Genomic DNA, 17,066 nt, shown 5'->3' on the forward strand with positions numbered 1-17,066 from the left:
AAAATAAATAAAATTTTTAAATTAAAAAAAAATCAATCTTTGGCTTTGGTATTCCCCTCCAGTATATGTTTGATTTCTATTTCATTCATTTCAGCTTTATTTCTTTTCTCCCACTTTCTTATGGTTTTATTTGACCTTTAATTGTTTTTTTTAACTTAAAAAGTCTTCTCTCAACCAAACTGAATGACTTGCTCTTCCCCACATACTACTCACACTTTCCAGTCTCCTTGCATTGCTCATACAGTTCCCACTGTTTATAAACCATACACTTCCCTTTTTTAAATTCATGCCAACTTTCCAAGGCTTTCCTCAAATGCTACCTCCTCCAGGGATCATTCCCTGCCCCTCTTTCATTTGATATCCTCTGAGCTCCTGCAGCACATTTTGTCATTCTTAGGTCATTGTTTAAATCCTGGCTTATATACTTCCTTCCATTAGTCTCTTAAAAACTTGGTGCTCTGGGTACCTGGCAGGCTTAGTCAGTGGAGCATTCAACTCTTGATCTTGGGGTTGTAAGTTCAAGCCCCAGGTTGCGAGTAGAGATTATTAAAAAAAAAAAGGAAAGAAAAAAAATTTAAGGAGTGCCTGGGTGGCTCAGTAGGTTAGGTATCTGACTTTGGCTAAGGTCATGATCTCAAGGTTCATAAATTCAAGCCCCAAATCCATATCTGCGCGGTTAGACTTCTCTATTTCTCTCTGTCTCTCTCTGCCCTTCCACTGCTCGCTCGCTCTCTCTCTTTTCTCTCTCACAAATAAATAGGCATTTAAAAATAAATATATAAATTTTGGACATCTGTGTGACTCAGTCAGTTTAGCACCCAACTCCAGCTGGGGTCACAATCTAAGTTTGTGGGTTCGTAGCTATGCATTGGGCTCTGTGCTCACAGCTCAGAGCCTGGAGCCTGCTTCAGATTCTGTGTGTGTGTCTCTCTCTCTGCCCCTCCCCCACTTATGCATGTGCACTCTCTCTCTCTCAAAATTAACATATAAATTTAAAAAAAATTTTTTAAATAATGTTCAATTTTTTGGAAAGGTTCACCATGGTGCTATGTACAAAACAGCTGCTCAGTAAACACAAGTGTTTGTGATTCAACTTCAGGAGTTAAATTCACACAAATGAAACCTGTTCATGGCAGGAATTAATGACTGGCAACTCAAATATTCAAACACATCTAAAGAAGAGTTTGGGCAAAAAAGGGAAAGAAGTCTCATCTTTTTTTTAAGTCTTCCTTGCTTCCAAATAACAACTATATATCAACCAGAGCTAACATTTAACTTGACATTTTGCTTTTTCTGGCTATCACTTAAAACCCACATTTTTTCCCTTATTTAAGGAAAATAGTTAAATGGGACAAAGTTTTTTTAAGTTGAAAGATGAGAAGATGAAGAAATTCTTCAAGAAAAAAATAAGCTAAAGGATAATTTCTGGTATCATAAATGGATAGCACAAATCAAAAACACAGGACTTTGCAAGTTTGAATGAGTTATGCTCCAACTATTATAAAGACTTCAGGGCAAGACTTAAAATACAAGGGGGAAAACAGGGCATATGTTGGCTATAGGATACATATTTGGGCCCCTATTTGGGGGGCTGATAACACATGATAAAAGGATGACTCTTGACTTGTAGCACAAAGCACATCACACCTTCCCAAAATATCAGAGACGTCTCCAGGTCCCATGAGCTGCCCCAACCTATTCTATGATACAAACTCCAGTGCATAATTTCCAAAGTAAGTTTTGAAAGAAAAACCGGTTGAACCTATGGGCTCTCTACAGCAAAAGCAGACTGAAGGAGTAGACTGGAGGAAAAGATCTATATTCAGATCTCAGTTACCAACTGCCTAGATGTAGGACCTTAGCAGGTTACTTAGCCTTCCTAAAGCACAACTTTCTCATCTGTGAAATGGGGCTAATTATGCCTACTCACAGATTATTATATACCAGGTGCCCTACACCTGACTCCCTATGTGTGGTTAGTGGTATTCAGGCTCTGGGTTGTCACCAGTGGTGCAAAGTAGTATTTTTGTTTTTATTGCTCTTATTCTTTTTAACAGCCACAAATAGAGTGTGGCAAAGTTTTAAGGTTTAAAAGCAACTACCATAATGGCTGACTAGAAAAACTGGGCTTGAAACAAATTTCCTATGAACTCATCTTGGGAGAAGAAATCATTCCAAGTAGAGCGCAGTGTTTAGACTCAAACAGGTAAGAGTTCCAAAGACAGAAGAAATAAACCTAAGGAGGCTCTAAAGCCAAAAAAACCATTTTAGCCATGAAGTGGTGTTCCTGACTAGATCCTAGGACTCAAATGAAGTTCATATTGGGAACTGGGATGCATTCAATGGCCTAGGTTTGAATTTGAAATCTCTCCTTTCCTAGCTGTGTGACCTTTGGGAAAGTTGCCACTGTAGCTCTTACCTTCTCCATGTTTCAGTGCATCCTGGAACTGAATTAGCTGAATTTGATCAAATATCAGAATATCTTTTAAAAGAAATTTAATGCAACTGCAGATCAGCTTCACCCCATACAGAACAGCATTCATCTGCCTACACACAAGTCTTGGTCTTTAGTTTAAATACCAAAAGATCTACCTCACCACTGGAGCACCTGAATGCAAAGTCATTCTTTAATCAACAGCACAACTACAAATCAGCAATTTGTTTAGTCAAACTCAAGGTTGAATTGCTCACTACTCATTTCCCATAGAGAAGCCTGGTGGAGGCAAATATTACTGAAGAAGAACCATTTATGCCTGGCTGGTCATGTGACTGGGAAGCTAAATACCAATAATCCTCACTTCAGTTACCACAGAAATACTGTCACCCAGTGACATCATGCTCCTAGCTTCCTAATCCACTTGAGATAATAAGTTCACCAAATCAAATACCTTTTCTGCAACTTTTACTAAAATGCTTAATGTCACTCATTTAGATTCCATATGATAAATTCTGAAGTTAGTGCTAGTATAAAGTTTGTTTTTCTTGATGAATAAGTGCTATTTAATTTATTAAGCAAATGAGAACTAGAAGGTTTTGTGCATTTGTTTTAGCCTTGACAGTTAAGTTTCAAGTCAAGTTTATGTTCCATCTCAGTAATTATCATTATTCCAGGATTCGTTTCTTATTTTTTAAAACACAACTTCTCCTTATCCTTCCCTTTTGTAATTGTTAAAGCTGCAGTAGCCATCTTGCTCAGACAGGCAGACTGGGGCTTTCTGAAAATGGGTTTACATGAAGGAAGCCAAACTACAAAATGGAATGAGAGAAAATAGGATCCATTAACATCTGTGGAGTTCCTGGATCAAGTTATACCTGAAGCAATACCCTGTTTTTCTCCAGTTGAGTGAGCCACTGAACTTCCTTTTGGCTTTCCCCATTTTTGATTAAATTTTCATTCACTTGGAAGTTCTAGCTAACAAAGAAAACAATTTTAAGATTTTCTAACAAGTATTGTCATTACTGTAATTCATTTTCTTAAAAATAAACTGGGTACAGTTTTATGATGAACGTAAGAAAATGAAATTCCTTATGTTATGTCAAAGTTATTAAAAAAAAGTGGGTTAAAACATTCTTTCAAAGGAATTAACAGCACAGGGGGAAGAAAAAAGGAGAAAAGGTTTTCACTACTATTTTTTTTTTAATAGTTCACCATAAGAGCAGAGAAGAGGAGCTTAGTAAAGAATCGTCAAACACAAAAGCAAGAAAAGGAGGAGAACAGCACCATCTATAAGGAAACTAATTTCTCTGAGAAACACACACAGCGTTCCACTGCAAACCTGGAACATACCTGCCAGAGTAAATCGGGATCAAAGTTAAAACTTGGAGCTCCCTGCAAGAAGATAAATCACAAATAACTTCATTCATTTTGTTTCCTTTCATTTTCATTCAGGTGACTTTAACCCCACTGGCTCAACTGGCTACCACAGATGTGATGGCTACAAGAGAATTATACCCACTTTGATGCTGGCAGATGGCCCTCCTCAATGCTTTTCCATAGAGACAATTTTCACAATTGTCTAAGTCCAGAGGGGAATGTACAGATCTCCTAGAACTACCAGACCCTACTTCTAAAACTGCTTGAATTAGGGCAAAGTTTCACAAATTTTCACTTTAAACAACTTTCTCAAGTTTATGTAAAGTGTATATGTGGGGAAAATGTGGAGTCAAAAGTTCACCCTCAGTTTCTCTAAGAAGCAAGGGACTAGTAGAGGTAATTTATTAGCCCTTAATTCATGACATCTCCTTGAAACTGCAGGTAAAATTTTCTCTAGGAAAATTCCTTTTAACCTTAGATTTTGCCAAGGCACTACATGACACCAGTGTTTAGCCAAAGGTGTTTAAGTTCAAACACAACAGTGTCTCAAGTTCCACCCATGAGGTTTAATGATGAGTTATATTTGACAGTCAACCCTAAAGCTTGTAAAATATGGGTTTCTAATATTCCCTCCAATTTCACAGGGATGTAATATAGAAAATCAGATGAGATCATAGCCTCTGACACAAGATACACACATGGCTGAAAAGATGGCCCTCTACCATCTGCCTCCGTAACTCAATTTATGTATGAGAAGTATAGATGCTAATGGGACCCAGACTTCTCCACTGACAAGACAGAAGGGAGTGCTTTGTAAATTAATACGCATTCAAACAAAACAACAGAAAAACTTCTGGCTCAATTCCATGACACGTATATTGGTCATCATTTGTCCTAAAAATGTGTTCTACAAGCCAGCATCATGGGCATCCATAAAAGAAAAACTCCAAACTCAATTTACTGACTATATATGAATGTGGATTTTCCCTAAAAATCATGTATTTATCCCTTCCCACATAGATAGCATAAGTGAGTGTATTTATTTACTGCTTTTAGTGTTTTCGAATAAAACATATGATACTAGAAATAGAAATTAAACAGATTTTCTACTTCTAAAAGTCACCAAAAAGTATGAACTGTCTGAACAGACACCTTTATAAAGACAATGCTTAAGGCCCTGGGAGAGATAACATTCCTGATTTCTCCAAAGATTCCTGAATTCACTCTTTAAAAGAAAAAGAAAGAAGAAGATTCTTTGGAAATAGATTCTATATACATCCTCTTTTCCATTAGTAACTGTGCCAGAGACTGGAGTGGCAGGTATGCAGGTGGGTAGAAGAAAAATTGAATGACCCTTTGCAAAAAAAATAAATAAAATAAAATATTTTCTCTTTTTTTCTTTTCTTTTCTTTAAAAAAAAGAGAGAAAAAGAAAAGGCCCAAGCAAGTTTCAGGTTTGGTCCCAATGTAAAGTGAGGAAGAAATCTCAGTTATGAAACACTCCCCCACAAGTGTAGAATGATAAGTGTCTTTTCAAACAAGTTCAAATTACATAAATTCAAAATGAGTTGATGAGCCAGGATTAGCAAGTATTGTTCAATCTTATTGGCATTTGGTTCCTTTGATGATGTTTTTCAAAATAACTTGCTACAAATGACTCATGTAACTCCACTTGGGGGACATACAGTTTTAAAGCAAATGTTCTATATTATTTCCACAAAAATTCACTTGGATGAAGACATTGTCATTGACAAAAACAAAACAGAAACAAAACAAAACAAAAAACACCTTAGAAAAATCTCCAGTCAGAATTGTACATGTCAAAAATTCAATAGCAGGTGTTAATTTCTTTTTCCCCAGGACTTAGCAATTTTTTGGCATACAATTCAAAATGATGTGCTATAAAAGATAGAAAAATTATTATCCTATCCTATCAGCAAGCTTCAGAATTCTCCTGTTGGCTAATGATGACCAAGAAACTCTAAAGTGTTAAACTCAGTATGGAATTATTAGATTGCAAACATCATTGTTATGTTTTTTTTCTTCATGAAACAATTTAAATCAAGGATTATTTACTCTTAAGATAAACACTATTTGCTTCCCTCTGGCAAACACTGAAAGTAAAAAACTTTTATTTACATTTTTAGATACTGACAAAGCAATGGGTTTCATTTAGATCTGTTTCTTAATCATACATCATGACTTAGCCGTCATTATTTATTTTATTATTCTTTAAATGCCCTAAATCCATCCAGGAGGATGTTTGATTCTTTTAAATAGCATATCTCTATACTTCCACAGCTATGTTATGAGCATTTAATAAGTTATTATTACTTCCAGACTTGGTTAGGAGAAAATATTGGATTCGTGGGAAAGTATTATTCTTTGAAAAGCATATTTTGCTGATAGCATAGTTTTAATTATTTAACAACTTCACTAAATGTAAGTCAACTTCTCCTTGCCAAAATTTAGTTTCTTAAGGTGTCTTTTCATTGTAATGTGAATGAAAAGGGGAAAAATTATTCTAGCTTTAGAAATTTCCTTTTAAAGCACACATTTAAAATTTTCCTTTTAAAACCTCCCCTGGAATTGAAAGCATTGGACATGCTCTGAAAATGAACCCACCTCCTTTCAGCCAAGGGTTACTTGAGCCCTTTATTCTTTTGCCCAGAAAAAGCATCCTAATTAAAGGGCCAATAAATTAAATGTACCCAAGAAGGAAAAAAGATCCAGAAGAAAAGCACCCACTAGGGTGCCTAGAGAAAAACACAAGGTTCATTTCAAGTGTTTAAGTTAGGCACATTCAAGTTAGAACAAACTCCAGAGGCACAGCTATTTTTGACAAATGTGAATAGCTCCTACCTTCATTTCAATAACAGTCTGGAGAGCCTTCGTCTTGGCTGGCTCCGGCTGAAGTTGGCTTCTTCGGTGCAATTCCTGGGGAGGAACACGATAGAAATAAGCCTGACGGTTCATCCTTCCGTTACACCATGACCTTTACACAGGTACCACACAGCCTACTGGGTGCAGTGTCGCTGTGCACAGACATAAACAAGCCACAGGTGCCTCTTCCCCCACCCTCCTTAGCATCACTCCTGCCTGGAGCCTGCGTTCCAGTGAAAAGCTCCTGGCACATGCGCTATTTCTGAAACTTCCATCAATAATTAATGTCAACTGTGACAAAGCCAGCAAGTAATCATAGTCCAAATACTGTTCAACACTGGGGCTGTTGCCCAGCCATCAAATCATAATTTACTAAATTAGATTACTCTGTGCTCCCCATACAAACACAGCATGGAAACGGAGGAAAGAAAATGACTAACGTGGTTGCAAATCCACTGCACGCATGGCATTTTGCTACTGAGGTAGGTTTGAAATGAGCAATTTAAAACCTTTTCAGTACAACTGTGTTACTTTTTGGAGTGAATTGATGTGATGAAACCCTGTGAATATCTTGCTTCCTAATTTACAGTTTCAGTACTTGTTCAAAATCACATCTGTGTGTGATATGTTTATCCACTCATGATGCCAAGAAATTAAAATTGGCATTAATATCAGCAGTGTTAAAGACGATACAAAAATGGTTAAAGCCAGATGCAGACCCAACAACTTCTGGAACATGACAAATATAACTTTAGGTAAAAAAACAAACAAACAAACAAAATAATTACAATTTTAACCTTGAAGGCTCACTTTTTTATGCCTCTTCTCCAAAGAACAGTTCTGTCAAGACTTTGAAAGTTGCCTTGGCAGAAGAAGGGATAAAGATAAGATTTGTTCAGTTTATGCTTTGATTTTCTTAGTAATAATTATCAACAGTTTTATGAAAGTAGCCAAAGAGAGCAGTTAACAACCATGCTCACATGTGTTCATGCTGCCGATACAAGTCACCTATGGAGTAATTTCACAAGACTTATTTGCTTCCAGAAAAATCATTTAAATTCAACATGAAGTAGTTCTAGTCCTTCACATTCCGCTGGGCCACAGATGTTAAAAACAAAAAGCAAATAAACAAAAAACAACCACAGGTTTTAGGGAAGAGAACCAACATGATTTCTAGCTTTTTCCAAGGAAAGATATTAAAATTAACTCTCATTTCACCACTACCATCTACTATCATCACCATGTGATAAAGAACATATTAATGTAAATGTTGCCAGAAAAACAGAATCCAACAGTAAATGATAATCCTTCCAAGGACAATAAAACAAGCAATCTTTGCCCATATCCCATTACATTGTTCTTATTTGCCAGTGGTCCAAGAAGACTTGGTCATGGACCATGGTGCACAGGTGCAGGGACCAGCACTGGAGAATCACCATTACAGCTCTCGAATATAGCATATTTTCTTCCCAAAGTCATCACTGGCACAAACAGCAAACTTGTGCAAAACTACTTCTCAACCTCCAATTTGAGAAGAATTTGAATTAGTGCTTCCTAACTATTCAAAGTAGTCTCACATCACTGAAGACATCTTTTTCCCTAACATATCGTTGGAAGGTACAGGGTCAAGTATTACCAAACCCATCTTATGAACAGAGACAGAAGAAATCCGTGTCCTTTTGGAGGCCATGGTCTGAAATATCCCAGCAACACTGGTCATTTTTAGACTGCATGGTAATGGCAGAGATTTTCTGAAGGAATGACCTTAAAAGCAGCTTCCCTTCTGCGTCTCCCTCTCTCTCTGCCCCTTTCCCCCAAAATTAAAAATATTCTAAAATATTAAAGAAATAAAAATAAAAGGGGCACCTGGGTGACTCAGTCAATTGAGCATCCAACTTTGGCTCAGGTCATAATCTTACATTTTGTGAGTTTGAGCCCTGTATCAAGCTCTGTGCTGACAGTTCAAAGCCTGGAGCCAGCTTCAGAGTCTGTTTCTCTTCTCTCTCTATCCCTCCTCCACCTCTCTCTCAAAAAAAAATTTAAAAAAATAAAAAATTTTATCATTTTATATTTTAAAAAGAATCTTTCCTTTATTGAGCATCTACAATGTCCCTGGCACTGCTTCTCTCTTTCACGTCTCAACATTACGCTATGAAGAATCTAACCTCTGTGTGGGCTACTAATAAATATTTAACAACCAGCACCTACAATGGCCAACTTCAAACTACCTAAGTGGTGTCACTGAATGCAAAGTTGGGAAGAGAGGCACAACAGTACTCCACTGTGTAGTATTTCTACCATATGGACAAACTAAATGTAATAACCTCAAGAACATAGATTACAGTGAAACGTAACAAAAAATAGGAAATTATGAGTTTTAATACATCTTTTTAAAATTATTTTTAATGTTTGGGGTTTTTTTGAGAGAGAGAGAAAGAGAAGAGGGAGGGAGGGAAAGAGAGAGAGAGAGAGAGAGAGAATGAATGAGCAGAGAAGGGGCAGAGAAAGGGAGACACAGAATCTGAAGCAGGTTCCAGGCTCTGAGCTTTCAGCACAAAAGCCAACGCAGTGCTCAAACCCATGAACCATGAAATCATGCCCTGAGTTGAAGTCAGACACTTAACCAACTGAGCCACCCAGGCACCCCTTAATACAATGTCTTCATGTCAGTTACATATTTATAAATAACTTATAAATTTATAAATAACATATTAATTTAATTTATAACATCAGCTGTTAGTTTCCAATTTTAACTCTCGTGGGCCAGTACAATCCAGTTCTAGCACACAACTGGGTGAAACACATAAGGAATTCAACCTCCAAAGAAAGCTACTTACCCCTCAATGTTACTTCCAAGATTGTTGGAGTATACTGGGCCAACGGAATTTCATAGATGAAAAAATGAACAGGAAGTCCCTTGTCAGAGCTGCTCCATAGTAAGTGGCAGAAGAAATACACTTTACATGTCACCAATCCTGATACCATATGGCATCAAAAGCATCTTAATGAAAAAAGCTAAGAAAAAAATTTATGGGAATTTCATACCATAGCCAAACCAAATTCCAGGAAAAAAAATCATAACAAAATTTGAAGAGAGAGGTTAAGCTTGCATAAAACAAGCAAAAAAAAAAAAAATTAAGTGGCAACTAAGTAACAAAAATAAAAAATAAAAACCATAGGGTAAAGGCATGTGCTGTTATAATTTCTGCTAAGCACAGAAACATTTTTAAGGATAAACATGCAATAAAAAAGCTAAACTTGTAGCAATAGTTTGCAAAAATGGAAAGAGTTTTATTTGCTCTCATTATACAAGTTTCATTATAATATAAACCAGCTCAAAATCCAGATTGGGCCCTTATGCTCTGTGTCACACCTTAAAATGTAAAATAAAATAAAATCGCAAGTTACCTGAAAATTGCAATTTTCCTATCTTAACTACACTGTATTTCAATCAATCCTGACTTCAAGTTTCTGAGGATCACCTTAATTCCTAAGGTGTCAGGTAAGTGAAGATTGTAATCCACATGTAGATATCATGGGTGGTCTGAAAGTTGCATCTCCGAAAGTAAATCTCTGAGATTTATGATCCTTAACACACTCACTCTGATTGTGGCAGAGTAGCAACTGCCCACCCAAGAAGATTTGTGCTCCTCCTCATTAAAGTAGAGTGTTGCTAGGAAGCACCACACCACTGCCCCTGTATCAAGATGGCGCCAAGTGACTTATTTCTGGCTAGTGGCACATGAGCAGAAATTAGGAACTCAACTTCCATAAAAACCTTTTACCTTGTCCTCAATTCTCCTGCTGGCTAGAAGTAAAGTACTCCAAGACCCAAGAAGATGGTAGAATCCCAAGATAAAAAGAGACTGGGTTCCTGAAATGCCATATAAGAAGGTCACTGAAGACCTACGTGGGATGGTGATATGTGTAAAAAATAAACCTCTGTTAAGTTAGCCTCTGTGCTTTCAGGCTTTCCCTGTAAAGATCCCAGCCCTCTCTGCCTTAACTACTGCAATATCTACAAGGAAAAATAATATCTAATTAGCCCTTTGTTTGTTGCTTTTGAATCATAAAAGTGATTTTAGTGTGTGAGTGTTTACTGAATTTGTCTAAATTGACAGTAAACTGTGTTGGTTGGTGGGTGCTTCAACTATGCCTAACTATCTGAAAGATCCACCCATTATGCACTAATCTTAACTAAAGAATTTCTCAAGAAACATCTGATGTAGATATGAAGGAATACAAGACTTAACTTATTCTGGTAGTTTTTAAAGGACAGTATTCAATCAGGTACAGTGGACTTATACTTTTCTGGGTCACTGATGTCTATAAGAATTAGATGGAAAGTATGGATTCTCTTTACAAATGGATACAAAAGCACATACAAACAAAATGGTGTGCACCATTGCAGCTGGCTCATAGGACCTGGCCCAGTACCTGGGGGTTCATCATCTCTGAACCAGACTACAGGCTAAAAAACACTGAGAGGAAAGAGCATTGTATGGGGAGTTGAGAGTTAGGAGCCCACAGTCCCAGCCTGAGACCTTGGGCACACCTCTCCCCTACCTACTCTAAGCTACCAGAGGAGAAGCTCTATCACTGGGTTTCTAAGAACACCAGATTTTTAGTAGGCAGCTGACTCTGAAATGCTGATCTCTGGTTGGAATTTCTAGTCACACTAATTCTCAGTTTTAAAAACAGAATAAAAGAAGAAAATTGGCAGCATCAAAAACTTGAATATCTTACTATGACACTGAAACCCAGGTTATATATTTTCCCGTAATTTCATTATTCAGTTGGCCATAGCTGGTCTAAAACTACCAGTTGCTCTAAGTGACCAATATGGAAATATACCAAGAACTCAAAATTTTAAACATGAAATCTCATGTAGTTCATTGGGATGGCATATCTTGGCAGTTAATGAGAATCTAGAATCTAGTGAGTTAATGCAGATGGACACTAGCTTCGAAGATGAGCCTGGTTCAAAAATGTTTGCACATACCATCAGGGAGCCACTGGAAGGTTCTGAGCAAAGACAAACCATGATATAAAGCACATCCTTAAAAAATTACTCTGGCTGCTGGACTGGGATATAATTTGGGGTTGAGAAGGGAGGTAAGGGCAGAACCATAAGGACTAGTAATAAGCAACTGGAAAACCCTAGTGAGGTATGATAGAGCCTGGGACCAGGAGGACAGACTAGACGCAAAGAGAGGGAACTGAGTTTGGATATGTTTTGAAGGTGAAGTTGACTTGGCTTCCTGATAGATTGCCAGGAGACTCCAAAAAGAGAAAAGTAAAGGATGGCTTCATGATTTGCAGCCTGGACCACAGGGAGAATGCAGGTGGAATACCAAGATAGGGAAGACTGAGGAGGAAAAGTGGGAGTTATAGGAACCTAGAGTTTAGTTTTGCATGTGTTACATCTGTGATGCTATGAGACATTCAAGTGGAGTTGCTGAGTGGGCAGGTGGACAGATGAGCTGGATTTGAGGGGAGATGTAAGAACTACAAATAAAAAATTAAGATCAACCAGTAGATAGTACCTAAAGCTGAGAGCCTAGATGACATCAACTGGGGAATGCACATAGAGAGAAGAGGAGAGGAAAGAAGAGTGACCCTAGGGGTGACCCAACATTAAGAGGTCTGAAAAGTGAGGAAAAAGCAGTGAAAAAGAATAGCCAGTGAGGTAGGAAGAGAACCAGGAGTGTACCATCTCAGAAATCAAGGGAATAAAGGAGTCAAGGATGCAGGAACGATTACCTGATCAACTGCTTTTGAGAAATTAATAGGATGAGACCAGAGGATAGAGCACAGGACTTAACAGCACTCAGGCCATTATTAACAGTGACTCGAGTAGTTTTGATGGAGAGTGAGTAGGGTTTGACTGGAACGTGCTATGGGAGAATGGAAGGAGGACAGAGCCTCAGGCTACTACATTTGTACAGGGTACTATTTAACTTATCATTTCTTTCATCAAAACTTTGATTTAGGCATACATACCCATGTTCATAGAAGCATTATTACAACAGCCAAAATGCAGAAGCAACTGAAAGGCCCATCAACAGATGGATGGGTAAACAAAATGTGGTACATAATTACAATGGGATATTACTCAGCCTTAAAAAGGAACAAGAGTCTAACACATACAACAATATGGATGAGCCCTGGTGGTATTATATTTAGTGAAATACAGCAGTCACAAAAAAACAAATATTGAATGATCCCACTTATGAGGTATCTAGAGTAGCCCAACTTCTAGAAACAGAAAAAATAAAAATTGGTATCTTTCTCATGCATGTTTTTTGTGCTTTTAGTACATATGTATGTTCTTGTAAACGGTATAAATTTAACAATAGAGTGCATTCTTTTTTAATTTACATAAATGCCAGCTGTCCACCTTGCACAAAGCTTTTGCATTTTGGTTTTTACTTCAACAATACTTATGTTTTCAGAATTTATCTGTGTAAATAAATGTTTTCCACTCTTTTTATTCACTACAAACAATGTTGCAATAAACACAGTATACGGAAAAAATCTGTTTTAGGTATCTTTAAATTTTTAACTGTGTAACAGTTCTTTTCTTTCTGAAACATTCAGTTTCTTCTGCTTGGAATAATTCTCTACCCTTTTTGTTCTCTTTCTGTCTACAGGGATCAGCAAACCACAGCTCACAGGCCAAATCCAGCCCACCACCTGTTTTGGTAAATAAAGTTTTATTGAAACACTGTTATATCCATTAAATTACATATTGTCTATAATTTTCATGCTAGAGTGACAAAGTTCAATAGTTGCAGCAGAAACCATAAGACCTTGCAAACTGGAAATACTTACCATCTAGTCTTTTACAGAAAAAAAGTCTGTCAATCCTAGTCCAGGACATCTTCAATATTCATCCTGGACATCTCAGAAAAAACAATTCTTCATGTGGTAATTTCAAATATCTCTGCAAATTCTATGACATTCCCTTTATAGGGTGAAGCCTAAATATCTTCCCCTTGACTCTGAACTGAACTTAATAACTCAGTATAACAAACAGAATATGGGAGAAGTGACATATGTGACTTTTGAGGCTTGGTTATAAAAGGCATTATGGCTTCCTTCTTGCTCACATTTTTGGATCACCTCTTCTGGAAGAATCCAGCTGCTACATCATGAAGATACTTGAAGGTACCCTAAGGAGAGGCCCATGCACTATGAAACTGAGGCCTCCCACCAATAGCCACGTGAATCAGCCATGCAGAAGTGGATCATCCACCCCAGTGAAACCTTCAGATGCCTCAGCCTTGCCCAACAGCTTGATTGAAAAACCTCATGAGGAACTCTGGGCCAGAACCATCCAGCTAAGCAACTTCCACATTCCTGACCCACAGAATCTGTGAGATAATAAGTATTCGTTGTTTCATGAACTAAGTATTTGTTACAAAGCCAAAGATTACAGATATGTCACAGAAAGACCATTAGTTGACCCTTCAGACTAGTCTACATCCTGCATCCTCATGTACACTCTCATAGCACTGTGTACCTTTTCTTTATCTCACTGGAAATAGCTGCGATTTTACACTAACTTATAAAATTAGTGGATTCATGGCTGTGTTCACCATTGGGTGGTAAACTCCATGAGCACAGGGACTCCGTACGTCTGTTATATTCCCAGTAACTAATACAGTGCCTGCAAAGAGTAAATGCTCAATAAATACTGACTGAATGAAACAGCATAAATGGCATCGTGCTTAAATGCCTGGAAGTTCTATAATACCTTTGGACCGAAAGGAATCTGATGTGAAGGATGTAATAGCTAATGGTTACTTATATATTACTATGTGCTAAGCACCCTTCTATGCACTTCATAAATATTAACTTACTTAATCATCACAATAACCTCCTTGAGTATATACAATTATGATCATCATGTTTCACTTAAAGACACGGAAGCATAGAGAGGTTGGTAACCTGCACAGTCTAGTGAATTGCACTGGGGAACTTGTCTGGGCAGTGTGGTTCCAAGGCTTCTGCTCTTGACCACTGTGCTATACTGCCCATGTTTCACCACATGGCTTTGAATTGATATGTGAAGCTGACACCTATATCTCTATGGGCTTCTTTCATTATAGTTACCTCCCTATTTCTCCTTTCATTTCACCTTCCATTTTTCACTCCTTTCTTGAGGACTTGAAAATTTAAAGAGATTTCTCTCAACAGTAGTTGTATGGTACCAACATCCCATATTATTAAAACTTAAGTGGTAAACATGGTAAGGCATCATACAGAAATAGAGGGGAAAAATAATCACTGAAATATTAACATCCTTCTCAATGTTTGACAGATAAAGCATTCAAAAAAATAACCTAAAAGATTTAAATGATATATTTACAATTACAGTGAACTTTGGATCCTACAGACCTCCATTTAAGATTCCATGGAATATTTCAACAGATTGAGTATATACCAGACCATCCAAAAAACCCTTAATCAGATTCCAAAGACAGAAGTCATATAGGCCACTGCTTTGTTAATACACAATAAAACAAATTAATAAAAAAGGTTAAAAATGAACCTCACTATTTGAATGCTCATTTTATTTATTATTTTGAGAGAGTATGTGCATACAGGGGAGGAGCAGAGAGAGGGAGAGAGAGAATCCCACGCAGGGTCACACTGTCAGTGCAAAGTCCAACACGGGGCTCAATCCCACCAAGAGTGAGATCATGACCTGAACCAAAACAGAGTTGCACTCTTAACTAAGCCACCCAGGTGCCCTAAAACCTTACTATTTGGAAGGTAAAGCTCAGAAAGTCTTAAAATTTATCCTATACAGTTAAAAAAAAAAAACCAGTTTTCTCTACCTAGCAGGTGTGTGATGTTGGGCAAGTTCCTGAATTTTCTATATTCCTCAGGATGCTGAAGTTGAAATGAGATAAGCATATGAAGTACTCACCTGGGCTGGCACACAGTACGTTATCAATAACTGAAACTTATTATCTTTGTTGCTCCTGAATGACTATTAGTATTCCTGAAAGTACATCAGACAATGCAGCCTGGCAGAATGCATTTCCCGCCCGTTGTTCTATAGTCTGATACTTGCTACCATTAAGGCATTGCCACTAGGTCTGCCTAAAAAATTCAATTCAAGAAATACTTGCTAAAGGCCCACTATGTGCCCAGGAAAACACACACAGAATCCCTGCCTTCGTGAAGCTTGCATTCTAATGCAGGCATTCTCACTGGAGGTGAAATAATGCCTACAGGGCTCAAGGTACAGTGAGTTACCCAGTGTTGGAGTGGAGGAAGTAATGAATACAGTGGTAGGAGATGAGACCCAAGGGGTAAGGGATGGGGAGGAGACAGACTGTGTAAGGCCATATAGGTCCTCATTAAAATCCTGGTCTTACACAGAAGCCTTTAAATTCTAGAGAGATGGGAAAACAGTTTTCATGGAAATACACAAATATAATGTTAACTTATGTTTAAATTATTTTTCAGTATTCACAAAAAATAGACATTTGGGAATCTAAGATCATACACCATGACTCCTTACACACATATATTTCCCTTAGTTTGTTTTAATACATAACCTACTCCTTTTCCTAAACATGCATTAAAGACTGACAGATTTATCATGGCCCTATGATCTTGGGAATCATATAAATTAATAGAATAAGATGCCAGTTTCCAAATATTTGGCCAGTGGCATTAGTAATGCCCTAGGAGTAACAACAAAGTTTAGTTATTTAATTCAATAATTACTGAGAACCTAATACATGCTAGACAATGCAGAGATAACAAAGATAAATGAAATATCATGCCAGGTCTCAAGGAACTTGATTTTCTGGTGGAAGAGAGAGTGCATAACTAGAATACAAGACTGCAATAACAACAGCAGCCACCATTTACAGAATGCTTACCATATGCCAAGCCCCATACTTCCCATCTAGCCCTTCACTGGATCTGCATACCATCCTTATAGGTAGGAGTTACCACCCCCATGGGAACACTATAAACACTCAGACTCAGAGAGGTAAGCAGCATTCCTGATTACAGTGCTAGTATGACTTGAGAGTGTAACCACACTGTCTGACACCTAAACTCACACCCTTAATTACCAACATAACACTTGGTTTATACTGCTATTTGTGGTTCCTTCATGCTTTACAGACATTTAAGATCTTAACAGGTAAGCAAATCTGACTTCTGGTTTGTTTCTCAGTTCCCTATTAGGACCCCACCAGTTTTGAACAATATGTTACAGGGGAGAATGACAGGCAATCATCCAGGCCTGAGGAGGGAAGGAGGACTGCAGAGAGCTTCACTGAGGAGTACATGTGGGTAACCTCAGGTCTTTCTTTCTAAGCAGTCATTATTCTGTCCAC

At 37.6% G+C, this 17,066-nt stretch overlaps 1 protein-coding gene across 1 annotated transcript in view; it reads right to left on the minus strand.

Moving 5' to 3' along the window:
- Nucleotides 1-17,066, minus strand: part of ERC2 (ELKS/RAB6-interacting/CAST family member 2) — a 916,748-nt gene that overhangs the window by 633,385 nt on the left and 266,297 nt on the right. Inside the window, exon 4 of the mRNA XM_029918083.1 lies at nucleotides 6,676-6,750. Coding sequence (XP_029773943.1) covers nucleotides 6,676-6,750 — 75 coding nt within the window. The remainder of the gene's footprint in view (nucleotides 1-6,675; nucleotides 6,751-17,066) is intronic.

This window comes from Suricata suricatta, chromosome 12 (assembly GCF_006229205.1).
Source record: "Suricata suricatta isolate VVHF042 chromosome 12, meerkat_22Aug2017_6uvM2_HiC, whole genome shotgun sequence".
Taxonomy (NCBI): Eukaryota; Metazoa; Chordata; class Mammalia; order Carnivora; family Herpestidae; genus Suricata; species Suricata suricatta.